General features: G+C 33.1%; 3 protein-coding genes and 2 pseudogenes across 5 annotated transcripts; 1 reads left to right on the top strand and 4 right to left on the bottom strand.

The window, feature by feature from the left end:
* Positions 1–372: 372 nt before the first annotated feature.
* Positions 373–1,395, bottom strand: LOC146929398 (uncharacterized). Its single transcript, XM_085701354.1, has 2 exons — positions 1,223–1,395; positions 373–1,134 (listed from the first exon to the last, which is right to left on the bottom strand). The coding sequence occupies exons 1-2, from the start codon at positions 1,332–1,334 to the stop codon at positions 515–517; spliced, it is 732 nt and encodes a 243-aa protein (XP_085557480.1). The 5' UTR covers positions 1,335–1,395; the 3' UTR covers positions 373–514.
* A 2,998-nt stretch (positions 1,396–4,393) lies between these two features.
* On the top strand, positions 4,394–6,035 carry LOC146929397 (two-component response regulator ARR9-like; annotated as a pseudogene). The gene is made up of 5 exons (XR_015006032.1): positions 4,394–4,629; positions 4,827–4,903; positions 5,000–5,077; positions 5,436–5,506; positions 5,648–6,035. The product of XR_015006032.1 is annotated as a two-component response regulator ARR9-like (transcript).
* On the bottom strand, positions 5,909–9,783 carry LOC146929396 (lanC-like protein GCL2). The gene is made up of 6 exons (XM_085701352.1): positions 9,489–9,783; positions 9,216–9,394; positions 8,588–8,699; positions 7,348–7,464; positions 6,915–7,232; positions 5,909–6,406 (listed from the first exon to the last, which is right to left on the bottom strand). Exons 1-6 carry the CDS (start codon positions 9,765–9,767, stop codon positions 6,068–6,070), a joined length of 1,344 nt encoding a protein of 447 aa, XP_085557478.1. The 5' UTR covers positions 9,768–9,783; the 3' UTR covers positions 5,909–6,067.
* Positions 9,784–12,741: 2,958 nt separating this feature from the next.
* Positions 12,742–14,426, bottom strand: LOC146929395 (expansin-A20-like). Its single transcript, XM_085701353.1, has 3 exons — positions 14,153–14,426; positions 13,637–13,955; positions 12,742–13,234 (listed from the first exon to the last, which is right to left on the bottom strand). Exons 1-3 carry the CDS (start codon positions 14,283–14,285, stop codon positions 12,931–12,933), a joined length of 756 nt encoding a protein of 251 aa, XP_085557479.1. The 5' UTR covers positions 14,286–14,426; the 3' UTR covers positions 12,742–12,930.
* Positions 14,427–17,118: 2,692 nt separating this feature from the next.
* Positions 17,119–22,191, bottom strand: LOC146929394 (uncharacterized; annotated as a pseudogene). Its single transcript, XR_015006031.1, has 7 exons — positions 22,055–22,191; positions 21,829–21,944; positions 20,691–20,772; positions 20,138–20,197; positions 19,947–20,054; positions 18,935–18,980; positions 17,119–17,498 (listed from the first exon to the last, which is right to left on the bottom strand). The product of XR_015006031.1 is annotated as an uncharacterized LOC146929394 (transcript).
* Positions 22,192–23,922: the final 1,731 nt, after the last annotated feature.

The raw sequence follows: 23,922 nt of genomic DNA, 5'->3' as shown, positions 1-23,922 counted from the left end.
CTCTCTAAAACAATTTCAGAGACTAAATCGCCCGACTTAAAAATGAAGTAATGTGATCAATGATTTTCATTTCGAAGAGTGATTTTCAAGTTTTATTGATTTTAGGGGGACTGAATTGCCTAATGCCAACAATTGGTATTCACTAAAAAAAATTGTATTCATTGACCAGTTTTAGTATACAAATACTCATTCAAAATAGTCGAATTCTGCTATACACTCAACCTACCCAAAATGAACAACCATTCCTTAATTCCAATCTCAAGGCATTCTAAGGTAACAACTTATGTATTTCCTAGATTGCAGTTTAGTTAGTGTAATGAATTGATACATGATGCCTTCAGTACAGAGCAAGAAACATATGACAATGAGTAGTCGAAGCAAAAGAAACAATCAAATTAACAGTGAACTAATAGTTAACAATCCTAGCTGAGCGATAATTCACAAAAACGCCAAAGTCAATGAACAAAAGAAAAAGGGTTCAAAATTCAAACCAAGTAAAAGAAACCGTTGTGTTTTACGGATGCACAAACGAAAGACTGCATATGAGTACAATAGCATAGACAGCACAATCCATGAACACGGCATCAACCACACTCTTCACCACCAAGCCAATTTCCAATGTTTTGGCAATTTGTTGTCCATCCCACTGATCAGAAGAATCCGTACCGTTCAGTCTTGTCCTCGACCTCTCATTAAGGCCTCGTTGTTTCCCAGAAATAAGTTTCGAAACAACAAACGTTGAATTGGTAAGCAGGACCAAGTAAAGTGGTCTAAAACTTATCACAGTTTTGATCAATGAGAATCCTAGATAAGACGCAACAACCAATAAGGCGACGATTATTGAACAACAAAGACGGATAGTCTTTGATGCATCAATTGCATGACTCACGTCGCTCGGGTTTATGAAATTGAAACTTCTAGGTTCCTCGGCACGTGTTTGTTGCCGAGGAATTTCATTAAATGAATCTGGAAGTGTTTGTGGTAGTAGTTGTACATGTTCAGGCTCGGGTTCAGGTTCAGGTTGAATTTCAGAATTTGGGAAACTTAAAATCTCATCAGTTTGAGTATGTTGTTGTTCAGGAAAAGTAGGTGTATGGGTGATGTTCATTTCAGAAGCATCCTGATTTTGCAAATCTGCACAAAAAAAGTTATATGAATTAAAATTGAAGTTTCAGAATTATAGGGTTTGGAATTGAATGATTGAATGAAAGAAGAAAGGTACCGGGAGTAGGGAGGGTTTGGATGTGACCCTTAATGAAGGCAAGACGGTCAGATCCTTGTTGGAGAATTCTTCTTCGTCGTCGTTGGGCTTCTCTGCTATTTGCTTCTGCCATTTTCTTCCTTCCTTCGTTGTAGGCTTCTCTTCACGACACTTCTCTGCCAACTCAAATGACATGGACGCCATAAATTTTAAAAAAATAAATTAAATACTAACCAGACAAGTAGATTAAATTAAGTTAAATATATTATTTTCACCCCTATAAATTTATCAGTTTTTCGTCTCTAAAATTTTCTTTTAATTTTTAGTTTTCAAAATTTTCAATCACAACTTTCGGTCTTTATTTTTAAGTAAATTTTTATACTCCCTCTGATCACTATTATAAGCAAAATTTCGCTTTTTAGATACATTGAATAATTAATGTATCTAGTCTATAATAAGACTAGATACATTAATTATTCAATGTATCTAAAAAGTGAAATTTTGCTTATAGTAGTGACCAGAGGGAGTATTTTTTAATGAAATTGTGTAGAATATTGCAAAAATCACTTATAATAGAAATATAAAAATTCTAATTTAATTCATGTATTGCTAAAAAATTCTAATTTTTTTTGGGACAGATCCTTATAATATTATAAAGTTTCTTTCAAAAATATGAATTTTACATATGAGTTTACTTTAAAGGATAGACCAAAAGTGAAGATGAACATTTTTTGGAGGACTAAAAGTTGAAGGAAAATTTAGAGGGACTAAAACGAAAAATTGGCATATTTATAGGGACCAAAAACATATTTAACCCTTAAATTTGATATTTTTATTTAAAAAAAAAGAATTTTAAATATTTTTATAGGGTAAATAATCATTTTCATTATGAATTGAGTTGAAATTCTAAAATGAATTGAGTTGAAATTCTAAAATAGTTCATAATTGTGAATTATAATAGTCCAAATAGTTTTTGACGTTAAAACGCTATGATAATATTGTCATATCATTTCTTCAATACATTTACTTATTATCCACTCTCAATAGATATTTAATTATTGTCATATCAATCCATATAGAAAAAGTTAATGCTAGCATTAAAAGACTATTTTGACTAAGAGAGTACACAATCATTGACTATTGAAATTTCGATACATTAAAATACTATTGTGGCTACTCGTTACACATTTAAGGACAAAAATGGCTATTATCTCATTTTTTATATAAAAAATGTAAAATTGTAAATATATCAGAGTAATTAAATATTTTGCAGTTATATTAAATAAGATTTAATAGTCATTTTGGTCCTTTAAAATCATTGGAGAATGCGCCTCTTTATGGCGGAGGACCTTCATGGGAAGGTCCCCCAAAGTTTTGGTCCAGGGACCATTTCGTCAAGGCCACCAACACTTATGCATTTAATGAGACTGAACTTGACCTTGATGAATGGTGATTGAAGACTTGCCAAATTCGTGAAGGGATTTGAACTTGCGCAGGTGTCCAACACGAAAGACTAGGAAGTATGGTAGCAAACCCATATTTGAGATTGGGTTTCTTCAGTTGGCGGCAAACAAGGATTGGAGAAAAGCTTTTCTTGGTGAGGAGTGGTTTTGGCGTTTTGCGTTTCTATTTCGATGTTTTTTTGAATGGATGGTTATCTTTGTTAAGGAAGTGGTGTTGGCGATTGTAGGTGGAGCAGTCGAGTTTTTGGTATAAGATGCTTGTAGCTAGGTATGGGAAGGGAATGGTAAGGTTAAAGAGGGAGGGCGATCAGGTTCAAGGTGGTGAAGGAATATCATCGTCATTCGTAGAGGTGTAGGATTAGCTGTTAAGAGTTGGTTTGAAGAAGAGTTAATGTGTGTTGTTGGTGATGAGGCCAAGACTTTATTTTCGTCAGACCAGTAATTAAAGAGTAATGTGTTGAGGGACAAGTTTATACGCTTATATGACTTATTAGAAAACCAGTCAGTGACGGTGGCTGAGATGTGTACACTAGGGTCGGGGTGATGGGGAAGATGGTTTGTAGTGGCGGGGAAGGCTTTTGTCATGGGAGGAGGAGCAGATGGTGGAGTACAGTCTTTTGTTGTCTAACATTTTCTTGCAGGATGGTGTGGAAGACAAGTGGGATCTGGAGTCTTGATCCAAGCAAAGGGTACTCCGTCCGAGGAGCCTATCATTTGCTTTCTTCTGCGTTGCAAACTGGTAGGTTGGAATACTGTGACACAGTGAGGCATAAAGCGGTACCTCTGAAGGTCTCTTTGCTCACATGGTGGTTGTTACTAAATCAGCTACCAATGATGGGTAACTCGTGAAATTATTCAGCAAACTTCAGGTCTTTGTTTGAGTGGTTATGGTCAGGTTGTAAGTGCAAATAATTTGTTTGTAGGTTGTGCAATTTACGGTAGCATTTGGATGCATGTGTGACTGTGGCTTGGCATACTTATGGTGGACATGTTGCTAATTTCAGACCATTTTCATCATTTTACAAATTTAGAAGGTGACTCTAGAAAAATTTGATTTGCTCTCCATGGGATCTGGTTGTCGTCTGTATGGATTATTTTGAAGGAAATGAATAACTGTATTTTTTGGCACAAAGATCAATCTTTGCAAGGTGGACAATGTGAAGCTCTTCTCTTTTCAGTGATTACAAGCAAAAAAAAGTAACTTAGTTTTCGATTTTCAATATTGGTAGACTAATCTCATTTGGTGGTTAAGCCATTTGGGTTGGTCTGGTGCTATTGGTTTGAGACTTGAGAGTGTGCTCCTCCTCAAGACCTCAGGTTCAATACTCTCCAATGCCAAATTGGGTTGGCTAATTTAGCTTCTTCAAGAAAAAAGAAAAAAAAATCCCATTGAGTGTCTTACTTTAATTCCTAGCTTGTTATGTCCGATTATTTTAGCTAGTGTTGGTTTTGTTCCTATGTATTTGGCTGTAACTTCTTTTGAGTCCTAACTTAGCACTCTTATGCGGGTGTGAGCTCTGTTGATTTAATATATTTTGTCTTCTTAAAAAAAATCATGATGTAAAAAAAATATTTGATATTTTTTATATAAAAATTTGGTGAAACAACGCCACCGTCTTTGTTTCTTCAATTCAAAATAAGCATTGAGGATCCTTCAGATTCTGGATGAAATCTGCAGGATACCGCTTTCAAACTGTCAAATATCCTATCAGGATTATGTATCTTTTTGACCATGATAGCCTCTTATTTAAAATGGCACATTTTGATTTTGATTCATTACAATTTAATCCTTCTGCTTTCTTCTCTTATTTATTTCACATTTCTCTCATTTTGTTGGCTTGAAAAATATTATCTTTTAAGTAATGGGTATGGCTGCAGAGACTCAGTTCCATGTTTTGGCTGTTGATGATAGTATTATTGATAGAATGTTGATTGAGAGACTCCTCAAAACTTCTTCTTTTCATGGTACTTTTCTATGCTACTTTTTTAATTTTGATTTATATTTTTATTATATTGTAAAGATGTAATGTGATGGGGAAAAAAACATATGAGCATAGTTTGTATGGTCAATATACTATTTTGTTGAAGGTGTGATTTTTTTGTTACTAAGATTGACAAATGATAATTATTATTTATTTTGTGGTTTTGTATTGAAATGATAGTTACTACAATGGACTCTGCTAGTAAGGCTTTAAAATTTCTTGGTTTGGTTGAGGATGTGGCTTCAGAAGTTCATGGGGTAAAATTCTCAAACAATTTTTCTTAATATTATGATGGCTTAGACTATTTTGATGTATAAGTTTGTATTAATATTTGATTCATATTATTCATGCAGGATGTAGATGTAAATCTGATCATAACAGATTATTGTATGCCAGGGATGACTGGCTATGATCTGCTCAGAAAAATCAAGGTAGGTTCTTGAGATATTGCAATACTTTTTTAAATTGATTTTGTCACTTTTTATTTGATTTGTCTATTTTGAATTTCATTAACTTTTTCCATAATTTTGTGCTCATTTTCAAAATTTGAATGTATCAAAAAGTTTTGTGAAATTATTTTGTTTTTCTATTTAGGTAAGAATTTGAAAAATAGTATCATATTTCTTAAATAGAAGTGATTTGGATTTTCGAATCAAAATAATAAAAATCACTTCTGAATCTCTGATTAGTGATTACTGATTTGGGATATTCCCAAAATTATAAAGAAAACAAAGCTCAAACCAAAATTGTTAACTTGATGTTAAAGCTAAACAATTCTTTGATTCTAAGGAATCCAAATCTTTTAAAGACATACCGGTTGTGATTATGTCTTCAGAGAATGTTCCATCAAGGATTAGCAGGTGAGAAAATTGTATACATCATTTGTTGAAATCAAGTATCAAATGCAGTTGTGAGCACATGATATCTTATAACACATTACTAATTGTTTGTAAAATGTGAAGTCTCACATATTATGGACTAATTGTTTGTAATTGTATCAGATGTTTTGAAGAGGGAGCTGAAGAATTCTTCCTGAAACCAGTTCAACAATCAGATGTAAACAAGCTGAAGCCTCATTTGATGAAATCAAGAGTTAAGGAAGAGCAAGAACAAACAACCCATCAACAATAAAAGGAAAGGCATGGAAGAGAGCCATTCATCAAATAAATAAAACTAGGAAAAAATTTATTTTCTTCATAATACAAAATCTTCTTAATTTTGGAGAATTCAAAAAATGTATTGGAGGAAGAAAAAACATGATGTATAAACAAGCATGCACTGTGATTAAAGTACTCAATTCTCACATAATCAAATTTACAGAATTAGGTATACTTAGGTTCTCCTCTTTTTTGTTACATACTTACATTATAGTCAAATTACATTGGTTATGTAACAGCATGACTTCCAAAACTTGTATATTCTCATAGTTCATAAGCAGGGAATTTAGACTGTGAAGGATTAACCATGTCCAAAAAGAGATAAGCCATGCCTCCTACTCCTTCAAACAGTGAATGGGGTCTATCACCTCCATGCATTTCACCTCCAGATATCAGATTATGAGCTCTATGAAGTAAGAAGCATGCAAAAGCTTTGGCTCTGTATAAATACTTCGTGTTCCCGGTAAGTTGGTAAAGTGACAGGAAGACATATGCATTCCCACTGATACCATGGCAAATACCAACTCGCTTGAGCAAACCGCGACTCCAAACTACCTCTCCTGCTTCCATAGCTGCATCCAAGAATTCTTTATCTCCAAAAACCTGAGGATTGTTTTTCCTAAAGTTACAAACAAGTAAGTGGTAAATGAAAGGGAAGAAACAAAGATGATTCCTATATAGGTTTTTTAAAAAAGGTTTTGGGCCTTGGCCTCAAGATTATTTTACTACACTGCCACGATTGAGAGCACAATTTAGACCAAATAAGCCACATTTGACCGTGGTTATGCGCAATATCAAGAATTGGTACACAACCATGATTTAAAAACCTTGTTCCTTGATGCTATTTGTATGACAATTCTCAATACTAGAAATGGATGAGATGGAAAACTCAGTACTTATACTAGCATATGCATGAGAAAAAAATGTTTAGAGGAGTACTCGTAGCCTAATAAATCATCAATAATGAAACGGTAATGAGCGTTCAATCCACCTAAACAACAAATGCAATGAAGTGATTCTTTCACAAATCATGTTGCAACTCGCCAGATTATGTGGAGATTTTATCTTAAAAAAACATGTTATCAATGGAATTTATTGAACAAGTTATGACCTTAGCTGCTTTGACAAGTGTGAGAGCCATTCCAGGAGCTCCATGGCACCAGTGCACAAGAACATCGCTCTTCTTATCTTTTTCACTCGAGGGATAGTTTCCACTAGGAAAGCGGTTATGTATCATGTATTTAAGAGTACCCCTAACATCCTCAAGCTCATCAGGCTTCAATTCCATATCCATAAGAACATTCATAATCCCAGCCAAACCATGTGCAGCACCCCAATACTTCTCTCCGTACCACTCAAACATCAAAGGACATTTTCTCTTTTGACCCAATGCCCTACCATTCTTTATAATCTCATCCACTATTGTGGCCTGAAAACAAATTCAGAAACACGATCTCATCATATTTATAGACTCTTTGTCCCAATTCAATGCAAAACGTACAATTTGACAAAGGGAAAAATAAAGAGTTGGAGAACAGACTCACAGTATAACTGGAAGGAACTGTTCCCTGACCAAGGTGCTTGTTTAAGAACAAACATGCCCATAAAAAACCACCTCTCCCGTATAGCAACTCATCAGGAAGATCCTTCGGTAGCTTAATCTACATCCCACGACAATAAGGCTTAGTCAAGCTAGTTGAGCGGTGGTTTGTTAAGTCAATAAATAGAAATGATTAGTTGGTAAACTACCGTTATGATTTGTTATGATTTGGTTCCTGGGGTGATTTCAATTTCATATTTTCCAATTCCCATAATTAAATGTAGAGTAATGATATTTTGACATCCATTTGATGACAACTTTGTTGACAACCTTGTTTTTCTCACTTCTTATTGGCCAAAAACAATGGAGAGAGAAAAATGAAGAGAGAGGATAACAACATCATGTGAGTATGAGAGAGAAAGTTGTCCAAAAGTTGTCAAAAAGTGGTTGTCAAAATATCATTTCTCTTAAATGTAACCAAAAAAAAAAATTCCCATAATTAAATTTCAACCCATAAACCTTGAATCAAAATTCCGTGTAATATTTGAATCAAAAAAATAATCTCAACCCATAAACCACTAGAGTTATAGATATTGAACAAGGTCACGCATTAAGGCGATCCATAACCATGCGATCGAGATCAGACGGTCCATTACAGAAACATATTTCAATTTTTTAAAAACTGAAATTACCAACTTTGAACTCTGGACCGTCTGATCGGAATCGGACGTCACGTGACAAATCAATGACGCCTGGCTGCATCAATTCTGCAACTGCATGCAGTCTGCATGGAAACCCAATCTTAATAGTATGAAGCACAGACACTAACGCCCGGACAAGATATTGAAAGCAGATACAAACAATAATTTAAGATAATGTAAGTATCAAGTAATTGAATGTAATCGTGTCGGAAACCAAACACGTGTCAGATAGAAAACACCATGTGACTCTCAATCTACATAGCTAGCAAGACAAACTACAAACAAATAAGACTAAAAAGTAAAAACCCATTTTGATCCTTCATAATTTCCTTGCAGCCCAATTCAATCCGGGACAATAAATAACATCAAATTAGTCCCTTATATTTTCATACAGGGACAAATTAGTCAATTGAATTGAGCCCCTTGTAAAAATTTCAAAGACTAATTTGTGTATTATTTTTCATTAAAGACTGTATTGATCTGCAAGGAAATTGCAAAGGATTTGATATTTATTCTAAAAGTAATATAGTCACATTGCAATACCTGTTGGAACTGAGCCAAGTAGTATCTCAAGGACTCGTCATCACCAACATGTTTTGCAGCCACAGCACCAAGAGCACAAACACCAGCACGTCCACAAATAAAAGTCACATCCCTGCAAACAAATAATTCAAAGTTCAAAACTACTTTACGGGTCTTGTTTGGCAAGAGCCATTTTTTAGTTTAGTGCTTATGTCTTATAAGCACATTTGACTAAAAAAGACTCGTTTGGTAACCGTCACTTTCTGATGACCATATAACTTATTTTGACTAGCTTAGTACAGTTTTGAACAAGTAGCTTCAATTTTAGCACCATGATCTTAATTGGAAAAAATTAAATATTAATTAAATATATCATTTTCATTACTAATTCAACCGCTAATTTTATGGAACACTACAAATCTAATCAGCTGACAGCTAGTTTATCCGTTATAAGCTAGCTTTTTTTGTTTTGAAGGACCGTTATAAGCTAGCTTATCAACGATAAACTATAAACTAACTTGTCACATATCCGATATAAACTGTTTATCGATTATTCACTATTTATTTTTTTTTACCAAATAGAGGCTAATAAAATATAACCACCAAATAGAGACACAACACGGTATAATACAAAACACGGTGAATGAACCTGGAAGAAAGAGAAGCAGCATCACAAGACTTGACAATCTGAGAGCAAAGTGTTAAATCATTGGTATTGCAAGTGACGTGGTAAGACTTGAAGAGTAGAAAAGCAGTGCCAAGAAGACCACAATAAAGAGTGAAGTCAACAACATGTTGTCCAGTTAAGCCCCATGTTTCCATCACTATCTGAAACAAACAAACAAACAAACAAACACAAAGACTTGTTAGACGTGTGTGGAATGATTGAAAAACAGAGAAGATGATATGATGAATAGGGTACAGTTTCTTTGAGGTCTAATGCAGCGCGTTTGAGACGCTCAAAGAGTGGAGCATGAGGCATAGCGAGGAGCTTGAGGAGTGAGTCACCGCCCGTTGTGACGGTGACTGCTTCTTGGAGTTCCTGTTGGGTTGAAGGAGTTGATTCGGGTATGAATTCGGGCATGGGATTGGGAAAGAATCGATTTGACATGGCTTTCGGGTGGGTGTGAGTGAGGAGTGCAGACGGAGATCGTAGTACTGTTGCTGTTTTGATTTTGAGTCTCATGACATGTGTAACCATTTTCTTCAACTGTGTGTTTAACGTGTCACTCGAAGACCATTTTAATTATATTTTTCGAGATAACAATTTTTGAAAAAATTTACAAATTATTTTTGAACTTTTAAAAACATTTACAAAAGAATTTCAATAAAAAAAGACATTTACAGGAGAGAAATTCATTTTTGAATTTTAATATTGGTACACATCATTTATTTACAATTTTTTAATAGAAGTATCTAATAAACATGAGAAGTGGAGGAAATGGATATCAGAATGCTTAAAGTAATCAACAATTTCAGTTTTAGTAAATAGTAATCAATAAAAGAATTTGGAATGGGTTGAGGTTTGAGACTAAGAGATCTTTTGTTTTTCCTAATACAGTTAAAACTCTATAAATTAATAATGTCAGGACCGAAGAAATTTATTAATTTAGAGAGTTATTAATTTATCGATAAATTAATAATTATTAATTTAAAGAGTTTTTAAGTAATTATACTGTACATATCAAACAAAAAGGAAAATTAGTCTATGCCTCTTAGAATTACGTTGCAGCGAACCTTGAGACTCAACGTAAATTAGTAACTACTGTGTTCATATGCATTGGAAATCAATAATGACTTTTGAAGTACAGTAAATTAGTAATATATTTTTTTTTTCAGTTTCTATGAATTATTAATTTATGATTTTCTTGGGACCGAAAATTATAAAGGGATCTCCCGAAAAATTATCTTATTATTTTATCGAGTTTTTCAATTTTTTACATTGGCCCAAATCGGGACCGGACAAATTTATTATTTTAGAGAGTTTATTAATTTACCGAGTATTAATTTAAAGCGTTTCTACTGTAGTTGTATAAGGTTTTAATATGTGGTCGAGGAAGGCAGTGGAAGAGGGTCAATTCACAGGATTCAAATTCGATAGCTGTTAAGTCCCTTACAATATGCCAACGACACATTTATTATCAGTGAAAAGAAGTGGTCGAATATCATAATCATTAAGGTCAATCTGCTATTATTTGAAGTAATGTTGAGCTTAAAAGTCAATCTTCATAAAACTTTATTGGTCGGAGTCGATATTTCTAAGAATTGGTTGGAAGAGGTAGCTCTTATGCTAAACTATAATACATGTGAAATGTCAAAAACGACTTATAATTTGAGACAGATGAAGTATTATTTTATATGGAAATTAGCGGATCAAGAGTTTAAAAAGATGAAAACGTATTTATGGCATAGGAGAGAAGAAGAAAATGGATTTCCTATATTTATAATAAGAGAGAATAAACCGTTTTTCTCATTTAATAGTAAATTAACCATAAAGTTCATGAAATTAGTGACATTAAGGCTTTCTTTGGGAGTTTGGAGGGGAGGGAAGGGAAGGGTTTTGGAAAAAAGGAAGGAGCAAGTGGAAGAAATAGAAGACATTGGGAGGAGAGGGCTTTGGAGGTTAATTTTTTACTCATAATAAAAAAAACCCCTCATTTGGGGGAACTCAAAAATTGTATTGGGGGAGGGTTTTGGGGGGTTATGGAGGGTTTATATGAATTTTTCAAATCCAATCTATGTTGTTATTATATTCTTAAAATTAAAAGTATATTAATCATAAGTATTAGTTTATCATTATCTAAAAAACTGTTCTTTCAAAAAATGTGAATTTTTTGTCCATTTTTCTATATATTTCCAACCCCCCAAATCCTTCCCCTCCCTTCCCCTTCAAACTCCCAAACAAAGCCTTAGGCTTTGTTTGGGAGTTTGGAGGGAATGGAAGGGGAGGGTTTTGGAAAAAAGGAAGGAGCAAGTGGAAGAAATAGAAGACATTGGGAGGAGAGGGCTTTGGAGGTTAATTTTTTACTCATAATAAAAAAAACCCCTCATTTGGGGGAACTCAAAAATTGTATTGGGGGAGGGTTTTGGGGGGTTATGGAGGGTTTATATGAATTTTTCAAATCCAATCTATGTTGTTATTATATTCTTAAAATTAAAAGTATATTAATCATAAGTATTAGTTTATCATTATCTAAAAAACTGTTCTTTCAAAAAATGTGAATTTTTTGTCCATTTTTCTATATATTTCCAACCCCCCAAATCCTTCCCCTCCCTTCCCCTTCAAACTCCCAAACAAAGCCTTAGGCTTTGTTTGGGAGTTTGGAGGGAATGGAAGGGGAGGGTTTTGGAAAAAAGGAAGGAGCAAGTGGAAGAAATAGAAGACATTGGGAGGAGAAAGCTTTGGAGGTTAATTTTTTACTCATAATAAAAAATCCCCCTCATTTGGGGGAACTCAAAAATTGCATTGGAGGAGGGTTTTGGACGGTTATGGAGGGTTTATATGAATTTTTCAAATTCAATTTATGTTGTTATAATATTCTTAAAAGTAAAAGTATATTAATTATAAGTATTAGTTTATCATTCTCTAAAAAACTGTTCTTTTAAAAAATGTGAATTTTTTGTCCATTTTTCTATATATTTCCAACCCCCCAAAGCTCTCCCCTCCTTTCCCCTCCAAACTCCCAAACAAAGCCTGAGAGTTTAACAGAAGACACTATGCATTTTGGTGGACATAAATTTTAATATATTACGGTAATATATACGAAATAAGATACGATCATGATTAATGGCCAATGAAAATTAACCACATATATAACTTTGTAAATAGAGTAAAAATTACACCGGGTAAAAAATACTTTATATTTTTGTGAACTATACGTATAACTAATTTTCATCGGTATTGGATACGTTTATCCACAATTATTCAAAGGGCAGCATATCCTCAGTTCAGTTCGGGTATAAGGGACTAAATAGTTTTAAAAAAATAAAGGTCTAAATTAAAACTAAAATTAAAATGTAAAATCTATCAAACAGAAAAATTTAATCTACCATAAAAAGCAAAGGCAAAAGAGTAATTAAATTTGCATGATGGAGAATAAAATGAGTTGCTCTTCTTGGTTAATAGACTTCGTCAATGACTGCTTTTTTGGTCAATGGAATTGTATGACTTTGTGTTGTGTATACCATTGGCTCAATTTTATATAACAAAATGTTCTTTAATCATCATTTTCAACCACACTTGCACAATTCTTTGATCATGAAACATGAGCAAATATACCGTTTTTGGTCTACCATGATTCCATGAATCATAATTTGTATAAGTTTATCCCTGTTTACATATATGAATGACACCATGTTGAAGCCTAAAATTGTTTTCCTTCAAATGTTTGTCCAAATTGCCAGTTTGGAGGTGCTACATTGTAAGATGCGAGTGTTTTTCCAGTGCTGCTAGTTACCTCAAAGGACAAAGGCTGATGTTGAAGGTTGACATTGCAATGCCAATTCATTCCCCAATTCCTTGCCATTGGTATCCATCCTGTTCTAGATCCCTTCACTTTCACAGCAAAAACTTCACCATCTAACCCCACATTAGTTATCAGAACTTGATAGAAATGAGAACTTCCACTCATTGTGAATTTCAACCCTCCACTTCTTTCACACTTCACTCTGCATCACATTTGCACAAACAAAACAAAAATTTGGAAGAGTTTATAAGAAAACTTATAACATGTTTATAAATTATTTTCTGACTTATTTTAATAAGCTCTATAACATAGCTAATAAAAAGAGGCAAAAAAGATTAGGTTAAATTAAATTACAATTTAAGATTAGTCTCTTAAATTACAACCAAAATGAAACTAAAAAACACAAGGAACTAAAATGAAAGTTAAAAACCAAATGTGTAATTGAGCAAAACGTTTATATAAAAACAGTTCAAGGACAGTATTCTATGATTATAAAAATTGTTTATACATAAGCGCTTATATAAACATCATTAACCAAATAAGAGATTAATTAAGTTGTTTATCCAAAAACATCCCAAAAACACTTATAAAAAAATCTATCTACCTTCTATATTGAACGGGAATAATATCAGCTTTCCCCTTAGCAATTTCAGCAAATGCAGCCAGTGACAACTCAAAATGTTCTCTTGGAAAGTTACACCAACCACCATAATCAACTGAGAGACCAAAATTAGGAGGACAGAAATCAGTGGCAGTAACAATAACAGAAGGACTTCCAAGCATACACCACAAGATATGGTCAACACATCTGATCTCATAGCAAGCCCCACATGTACTCCCTCTGTTGAACAAAATTGTGCTTAATCCAACACTATGTTTTCCATAGCTAGCTTTGTGAAGATCTCCATAACCACAAGCTCCTTCTGCATCACATGCACACAAAAATCATGTACATTTTTTTTTTTTTGGTGGTGGTCGGGGTTTGAACCCTGGATCTTGCATATATTATGCATTGTCCATACCAACTGAGCTAAGCTCACGAGGACAAAATCATGTACATTTGACAAAACAAGACTATTAATGTTGCTGTTATGAACCAAAGGAGGAGCAAGAAAAGTACCAGTAATTAGAGATCCTTCTGTGTCTTTGGCATAAGTTGCAGTGGCTTTCTTCCATTCTTGATCTTTGTAAGCAACAATGTTGAATGAATGTAATAAAATCAAGTAGAGAAGTGTGGACTGAAGAACACCCATCTTAGATAACAGCGTTTAGAAATTGATTATCATCATTACTTTAAAATGAAATAATTTACTTTTAGGTGTTGTGTTTTTCTCATATGTGAGGCAATGATGCTAGGAAAAGGGTTTTAATTTTCTACCTACTACATATCAGGATACCTCCTAGCTTAAAGATCCACATATGAACACTTGACAAATTTTACCGGTGGATTATTAGGTTTACTTTTGTTCTAAAAATATATATTTTATTTATTAATAATATTAAGAAAAAACTATTTCATCTTGGTAGTGGAGTCAGGACCAACTCAACCTAATAAAAACGTCTTGTAACGTGAGAACAACCCCCACTTATAAACTCATATTCATGTTATATCTCTTCTAATGTGATTTTTACAACACATCCCTCATGCCTAGATTTGAACATCTGATAACGGAAACCTAATAGAATGTAGTATATCAAATCATATATAGGTTTTTGTTGAGTATAACTCAACTTTACAAAATCAGCATATAAGTTGAGGACATCAAATCAGCATATAAGTTGAGGACATCATCACACTTATAAGCCACATATTGAGGTCATATTATTACAATAAGAACCACATAAAGTTCTTTATGAAACAAAATATAAGTATTTTTTTTTAATGTAGTTTAGCAATGACTAGTCTTTGTTGAAGAATCGGTTGAGAGCATAAGAAGGTGGATTATTTTCTCTCAGCTAAATTTTCTTCAAATACAAGAGTTAGAGATCAAACTTCCAAATTTCTTATCATTTAATAACTAAGGAAATGCTAACGAGTGTCTTTATTACACTTTTTAAACACTTTAAATGGTAAATTTTACCTTTTTAATAAATAATTTCTTGATTTTCAATAAAAATATATTTTAGCAATCCATAGATACCTTGATTTTCAATGGTTTGTGGGGGCATTGAGCTAAGGCGGGATATATGGTAATTTGTTGGTTATTCCAAGGAGCGTGTCCTTGTTTTGTTTGGTTTGACTCTTATATTTGTCTCTTCTTTTTAGGAGAGAAAAGGAGACTTCAAAAGAGGTGCAGTATGGTTATACTACGTATTATGTATACTTTTGGAAGAGAAGGGTTTGAGGCTTTGTGGGTGTGGCAGGCACACAAAGCGGAAAGCTCTATAACACTTCAATGTGGAACATTGACTGCCAAAGACAAAGGGACACTTTATTAATCATTTTGTTCCCAAAGTACATATGAACACTCCTTTAGAGGGATATATGAGATAAGGGGCTTGAATCAATTATCAAATATCAATTACTAGAATAAAAAGATATTGTTATGATGTACTAGTATATTTAATCAATAATGCCTATTTTGTTAAGAAATTAACCTAGTCCCTCAACTGTAAGTTATTTAACTACTGGTAAGAGTGTTGGTTGAGGTGAACAAATTTGAACATAATGTAAAAATACAATTTGCTATTGAAGATAAATTGCAGAAAATTAGAGTTGTATTGGTTGGTGTATCTAAAATGACTTGTGCAATTGGTTTTTATACAGAAAACCAGCCAATGTCCCTATTCAACCTACTTGCAAGAATGGCTCTAGTTATCAATTATTTGACCGTTGTATAGACGTGCAAGAGCTCTAATAGCACAACGTTGCTCTCACCCTTCTCTCCTGCAATCATCATGCTGAAAAAGAAGCGTCTAGAGTGCTCTAATAGCACATTTTTTTCGGTACACTCAATTATTATTATTATTATTATTATTATTATTATTATTATTATTATTATTATTATTATTATTATTATTATTATTAAAGTACAAATTCGTATGTAATGAGATATAATTAGAGTTAAATATATTTTTGGTCCCTATAAATAAAGCAATTTTTCGTTTTAGTCCCTCTAAAATTTTTCTTCAACTTTTAGTCTCTAAAATTTTCAATCACTATTTTTGTCCCTATTTTAAAGTTAATTTTTGTATTTTTTTTAATGAAATTGTGCAGAAATGTGTAGAAATATTGTAAAAATATTTCCCAAAAAAAATGAGAATTTTTTAACAAAACATAAATTTAATATGAATTTTTAACCATAAAAAATATAAAAATTCATATTAAATTCATGTTTTGTTAAAAAATTCTAAATTTTGTTGGGAGAGATTCTTATAATATTATGAATTTTTCTGCAAAACTTTATTCAAAAATATGAATTTTACATATGAGTTTACTTTAAAACATGAACCAAAAGTAGTGATTGAAAATTTTATAGGGACTAAAAGTTGAAGGAAAATTTTAGAGAGGCTAAAATGAAAAGTTGGTATATTTATAGGGACCAAAAACATATTTAACCCTATAAATAAAATTAGGGTTAATTATGTTTCTAGTCCCTATAAAATAGCGACCTTGTAAGTTTAGTCCCTACTTAATTTTAATAGCATTTTTAGTCCCTAATTTTGTTTTTCTGCACCGAGTATTAGTCCCTACTCAATTCAAATTTGTTTAATTTATGCTTAAACTCTTAAATTTTTGAACAATTTTTTGCAGACATGTTTAGAACATTACTAAAAGTTCGTCCGCAAAAAATTATTCCAAAATTTGATTTCTACATCCAGATTTTATTACTTTTTATCTTTAACTTTTGTCGTTTTAAAAAATTCATATTTAATTCATTTCATGTCAGAAAATTCTAAATTTTAGTAAACGAACCTTTCATAGTGTTCTAATCTTGTCACAAAAAAATCGTTCAAAAATTTAAGAGTTTAAGGATAATTAATCAAACTTTGTTTTAGCAGGGAGTAAAATTATAAGTAAATTTTTTTTATAGGGACTAAAAATGCTATTAAAATTAAGTAAGGACTAAATTTACAAGGTCGCTATTTTATAGGGACTAGAAACATAATTAACCCATAAAATTATTAACATCTCCTGTATCTAATTTTTCACATTTTCCTCTAAAGGAATTTCATCAGCCATTAGAAATGCTTACTCCGACAAATCACAATTGTTTTCATGCAAAAACTAAGTGTATTTCCTAAAGTAATCTTAATAATCTTGGGTGAGTAACCGCTTCTCTTCCTCCTCTAACCTTGCAAGCCATTTGAATCCAAGATCACATCCTGCTTTTGCAGCTATCTGAAATTTTCTTTTGCCATCTCTACTGGATCAATTGCAATACTTTCTTTGTTCTTACCTCGCATTTGAGCAGCCGAACCTCTCTTCAAACTGAACTTTATTAATGATTCTGGAATTTTGACACCTGAGGCACAATATATTTTTTCATTAGTATCAGACTTTAAACAGTACATCCTAGAGATGCAAGCAACCCACCAGAATCAGCCAGAAAACATAAAAGTACAGTGAAGCAAGCCATATAAAGCCAACAAAGATTGTTTGTTTTAAGGCCTGTTGGCATTAATGTGTCTTGTTTCCTGTTTATAATTCCCAAACATGGTTTTAGTTAGAAGTTATAAGAGCAATCCATAGTTTGAGACTGTTGAAGTTATGGGTTTTAAAGGATGAGAAAAATAACAAGAGCTTGAATATCATTGATAGTAACTTGATATTGACCTCATAAGAACTTGATTTGAAAGACTAAACACTAATTCTTAGTGGGTACATAGACTCAATCCTAAATAAATAAATTAATTATGAAACAAATAATAATAATAATAATAATAATAATAATAATAATAATAATAATAATAATAATAATAATAAAATTAATCCCAAGGGATAATCTAAAATACTCTAAGATTATAAATTGATTCTAAGATACCTATATATAGTATCAAAGATATTATAAGATATTTTCTTAATTCCAAGCGAAAATGCTGCCGCCGGCAGCAGTGAAGCACAGAAAAAAGGTCACAGAATCAGAACCTACTCTGGTACCATGTCAAATATGTAAATTCTGTATTTATGCCTGTTTAACTCCATTTTTGGTTGTCACTTGCTTAATCTGATCAGGAATTGTTTCAACTTTGCTACATCTTAACCTATTTGAAATTACTTTGCTTTATAGTACAAATAAGCCAGCATCTAAGCTATTGACGTCTATTACATGTTCTTTAGGTGAATGTGTATCTGAGAACACGATATTTCTGCCTCTGAGCAAGCTCGTGCGAGGCAAAAATTGAAAATGGTATGGTCATAGAAGAGTCGCCGATAAAGCCGTAAAATCGGCTGGATTGTACAATTATAGCGATTCAATGAAAAAGATGCGTGTGCTCGGGAACGCGACCTGGTTCTAGAAAAAACGCAGAGTTAGGTTAAAAAAACCCTAAAAATGTGTTTGCTAATAAAAATAAGGCATACATTTGATAATCTAACTTTTTCCTATTAAAAACGTGTAAACTTCTAACTTGTGAAATTAGTAGGATCTTACAATCCGTGCTAAGACCTAGTGCCCCCTTCCCGGTCCTGGGTAGGATCTTGATTCTGATTCAATCAATAAAAGACATCTTTTGTAGAAAACTACTTTTTAATTGGTGTACTGGTAGGCATTATAGAGAGCTAAGTGCCTATAGTTTCTGAGTATGTACTTGTTATGAAAATATGGTCTTAGCATCAGTAATATACTCCATAACCAAGTGCAGCATGAAAGGAAGTGGGGATGGGATCGGATGCATGGTTAAATTTTCTACACAAACAGTGCATACCAAGTTCTAAAGTGAATGCAGAACATGAGCTGACCTTTAAGAAGAAGAGATCCATATGCAATAGCTGCCCCAGCATGGCCCTACAAACACATAAATATATTCCATTAAACTCGGGTAGATTAAGATAAGTTTTATAATAATCGAACATTTTCATGTGAAAAGTAAATAAATGTGTTGTCTTTAGCTAGGTAAAACCTGATCATGAGAAATATATATTTATACAATCAACACATTTAACAAAATACTTCCTCCTTTAATTATGGCTCGGCTAAAGGGTCATCAAGATTCAGTATTACCTCCTCCCTGATTATATGCTATAAATCACAAGTATAAACCATGCTTAAAAGCTCCTGGTTCCTGACCAAATGTTACCTTTCAAAATAGCCCAGGTAACCAAAATTCCCCATCCCTGTGTGTGTCTATTTGAGTATGTGTTGACCACTAGGCCAACAGCAAAAAATAAAAATAAAAATGTTACCTTTCAAGGTCTCCATGCATACTGAATCTTAAATGAAATTCTCATACTAGGGCTAGGGCCAGTAATTTTAGAATACAATTCTTTGTTGAGTCGCAACAAACATCAAACATATAGTTCAAACAAAATCACACTTAATTCAAGTCACATTAGCTTTCAGTAAACCAGTATAAGTTTTAAAAGAAAAATTGGACTAAAAGTGCAACTTTGAAAAACTTTAACTACTGGGAATCAGCGTATGAGTGATCAATGAAACTCTAGAGGTTCATATCTCATGTAACACTTGAACTTCTTCTAAGCTTTTCATGAAGTTATAAAACTATAAATACTCCATCCCATGCCAAAACTGTCAGGTGTGATAATGTATTCACTTTAAGAGGGAGTGCAAACAAGAATTCATAACAGCATAAACAAATGACACAATATATGCTGAACTCACTCTAACTCACCACACGTGAAAAAGCACGAAAAGACATTTTGTCCATAAATACTAAGGAAAAAAAATGCTTAATACACAGTGCAAGGTTTTAAAGAAAATTAGTTCTTTAAATTTGATTAATTGATATATTACCTTCTCTGATGCCCTATGGAAACACCACAATGCCGAAGCAATATCTTTCTTAACACAGTCACCAGTCAAATATACAGCACCCAAAAGGTAAAGAGCATCTGGATGCAACTGGAACAAATAACATACATCAATAAGGTTTTGTGATGCATTTTGAAATTGTGACAAGATCCAACTTACATAAGGTAACATACCTGATCCACAGCTTTCTCCAAATAATAAAAAGCTTGTTGATCTGAATGGATATCCTCATTCTGTCTCCAAAAATATATATATTAAAACATTTCAGTAAAAAAAACTAACAAAAACTGAGGATCTTCGTACTTTCTAATGTATTCAGTTATGAAACATGAAAAAATTGAAAAAAGGGAGAACAAGATTACATAGCAGAAGTATTCTACTCAAGTAAACCATAGAAATCAAATATAATTGCAAAAATATAATCGGGCAAGACATAAGAACCAAGGAACCACTAGTAATTCAGCATTAAGAACACATGATATCCCACCCAGGCCATTTTGTATGCAGATAGCCAACCATCCTCCTCACCAAGGTCATATACCTCATTCGTTAACCAAAAAAAAGTTAAAATACAACCTAAATCTACAATAAATAAATCTGCACATAGTAATTTGAGGAGGCATGGATGAATGAATAATGGTTCAAGTGATTGACTCAAACTCTTCATGTTTGGCTGCAATATACTTAAACGAATTTCTAACAATATAAGGTGTAGATTAGCCTCACCTCAACTCTTAAATGACAACCCAATGCATACTGTGCATCAGGATCACCCATATCTGCTGCTTCTACTAATAATGCTGCCGCTCTGTTGCCAAGGGAAAAGGGGAAAAAATCAAACCACAAAACTAATATAAATGTCATTGGTGACAAAAAGAAAAATAAATTGTGTTTTAAACAATTACTTCGTCAGTCTTCAAAAAAATGAGACTTATAATGTATTGAATGTAACTTCAGTAAAAGGAGAAGTGGGTCTACCTTAGAGGTGAAAGTTGGAGATCATATCATACCCCAAGTTACACGGTTTAGATATCTTGGGTCCGTAGTACAAAATGACGGAGAAATAGAAGCTGATGTACATCATCGTATTCAAGCTGGGTGGTTGAAATGGAGAAGAGCCTCAGGTGTTTTGTGCGATAAGAAAGTACCACTTAAGCTGAAAGGAAAGTTCTATCGGACAGCAGTCAGACCGGCAATGTTGTATGGTACGGAGTGTTGGGCGATTAAGAGCCAACACGAGAGTAAAGTAAGCGTAGCGGAGATGAGGATGTTGCGTTGGATGAGTGGTAAGACTAGACATGATAGGATTAGGAATGACATCATTAGAGAGAGAGTGGGGGTAGCACCTATAGTAGAAAAGTTGGTAGAAAATAGGCTTAGATGGTTTGGACATGTAGAGAGAAGGCCCGTAGACGCCGTGGTAAGAAGAGTAGATCAAATGGCGGAGAGTCAGGTTAAAAGAGGTAGAGGAAGACCTAAGAAAACTATTAGAGAAACCATTAGAAAAGATTTAGAGGTCAATGAGTTGGATCCAAATATGGTCTTTGATAGAACATTATGGCGGCATTTGATCCATGTAGCCGACCCCACTTAGTGGGATAAGGCGTTGTTGTTGTTGTTGTTGTTGTATAATGTATTGAAACATTTCATTCCATTTATAGTCTAATGTTTACTTTGCCATTCTTGTGGATAGCTACTCAGCCGAGTTCACATCAGAAAGAAGACCAACACAAACAATATCATAGCAAAGCAGAAACACATGTAATGATCTGTTCTTGGCATAGTATAGATACATTTCTTTGATTGAAAATAGGTAAAGCCGGAACAAACAAAGACAAAATGGAGGACAAAAAAGTTGACTTACACAGCCTTATTTGCTCCAGGAACATGGTATTTCATATGCAATTTGGACAACCAATACCTAGCATGAGTATTGGTGTTGTCAGCCTCCAAAGCAAGCTCAAAATTCTCCTTTGCTGTCTATTTATGAACCTCAAATAAGCAAAGGTCTATCTATGTATTGTTCTGTCATATAAGATCTTAAAATAAAGAAGCAAATGGTAGTAACTATTTGAGAAAGCGGCGATTACTTTAAGAAGAGGGATGAGACGCCTATCATTGAGCTCACAATAATCAATAACTCTATCAACCTCCTTCAAAGCATTCCATCCTTTGGCAATAAACTCCATGGCTTTCTTGTTCCGGCTATGCAATCCTCTCTGCATATAATTATCAACAAAGATAAGCAAATCTGTTCAAAAACGAAAATAATCTAATTGTCCGGAGCACCTCCATTTTAGATTAACAAAGTGTTGGTGTTCCACACGACATGGAGACATGCAATTATATTATATTATATTATATTAGATTAATTATATTTCTTTTAAATTGGTGTTAATATGTCAAATAGCCCTTGTAATTTGGGCGAGGTCTGAAAATAGCCTCTGTAAGAATAACCCTTGTAATTTTGGATTCTTCATATTTTACTGTCACCGTGTTAAAAAATTTGGGCGAAGTCTATAATGTTTGAAAATAGCCCCTATAAATTTGTTTGGTAAGGCCTACTTTTGAGCTTATAGTTTGTAGCTTATGTCTTATTAGCTCATTTGACTAAAAAAGACCTGTTTGGTAACGGTCACTTTCTCACGAGCTTATAGCTTATTTTTAAGAGCATATAGCGGTTTGTGATAAGCTAATTCAAGTAGCTTATAGCTTATCACTTTTTATCTCAATTTTACCCTTACAATCTTAACTGAAAAAAAATAAATATTAATTAAAAGCACATTTTTTATGTCATTTCATATTTATCAACTAAGTCAACTGCTAATTTTACCAAATACTACAAATTCTATCAGCTAGTTTATCCGCTATCAGCTATAATCTAACTTATAACTAATCCGCCATAAGCTAACTTAACCGCTATTTTTTACCAAACATAGCCTTAAAATATGAAGAAGTCAAAATTGCAACGGCGGAATCTATGTTGTTTATTTTTACTTTTTATGCATAAACTGTTTAAGGTATTAACCCAGTAAAACCTATCAGTATCGTATCCTATCTAGTGTCTGCATAATGTTTAATAGCAATGTAAACGTAAAAGTGTAGTTACATGCCTGTTGATTGAATTGGAAAAGAGAAACATTGGAGGGCTTGGGAATAAACTTGGCCAACTACAATGCCTTAGGCAACATCTTCATAGAAACAGTTAGATATAAACTGAGCTTTCCTGTAACATAGAAAAACAAAGGGTTATAAAAATCCATCAATACAGAAAAGAAGACATCTTGGAGAAAATGAAAGAAAAATTACTATAAACCTAAAAAGCTCACAGCGTATGGGAAAATTAAGGAAACGAAAAGGGTTGGAAATCCCTAGTAGAATGCATCGAAACCACAATGGAAGCCGGGAAAACGATGGTGTGTGTGAGTAAATTACTTCTATTTTGAATGAAAAATTAGATTGTTGTCTTTGCTAACACAGATAAACTGGCTTGTAGCTTATTGAAATAGATTTTGAGCGTCAGCGTGAGTTTAGTTCGGTTAGTGGTAAGAAAAATGCATTAATATATGTAGGCTAAAATATGGTATTGGTCCAGCAAAATAGGTCAGTTTTGGTTTTAGTCCTTGCAAATTTTTTTTATAGTTTTTTATCCCTGCAAAAATAGGCCAGTTTTGGTTTTAGTCCCTGCAATTTTTTTTTATAGTTTTCGGTCCCTGCAAAAAAATTTGTTTTTGGAAATAGTCCCTGACCCCAGTTATGTGATGATTTGTCACTTTTATAAATTAAAAAATAATTATTGTATCTGTTTTATTATTATTTTTTAATTAAATAATAATTATTGTTATATAAATTATAAAAAATAATATTCTTTTTATTAAGTAAACACATATGCCACATATGCACAAAAGTGACAAATCATCACATAATTGGGGTCAGGGACTATTTCCAAAAACAAAAT

Source organism: Medicago sativa, chromosome 4, assembly GCF_051527215.1.
Source record: "Medicago sativa cultivar Bolivia chromosome 4, Bolivia_mono, whole genome shotgun sequence".
Lineage (NCBI taxonomy): Eukaryota > Viridiplantae > Streptophyta > Magnoliopsida > Fabales > Fabaceae > Medicago > Medicago sativa.
Note: the sequence above shows the minus strand (reverse complement) of the source record. Positions and strands in the feature narration are given on the sequence as shown.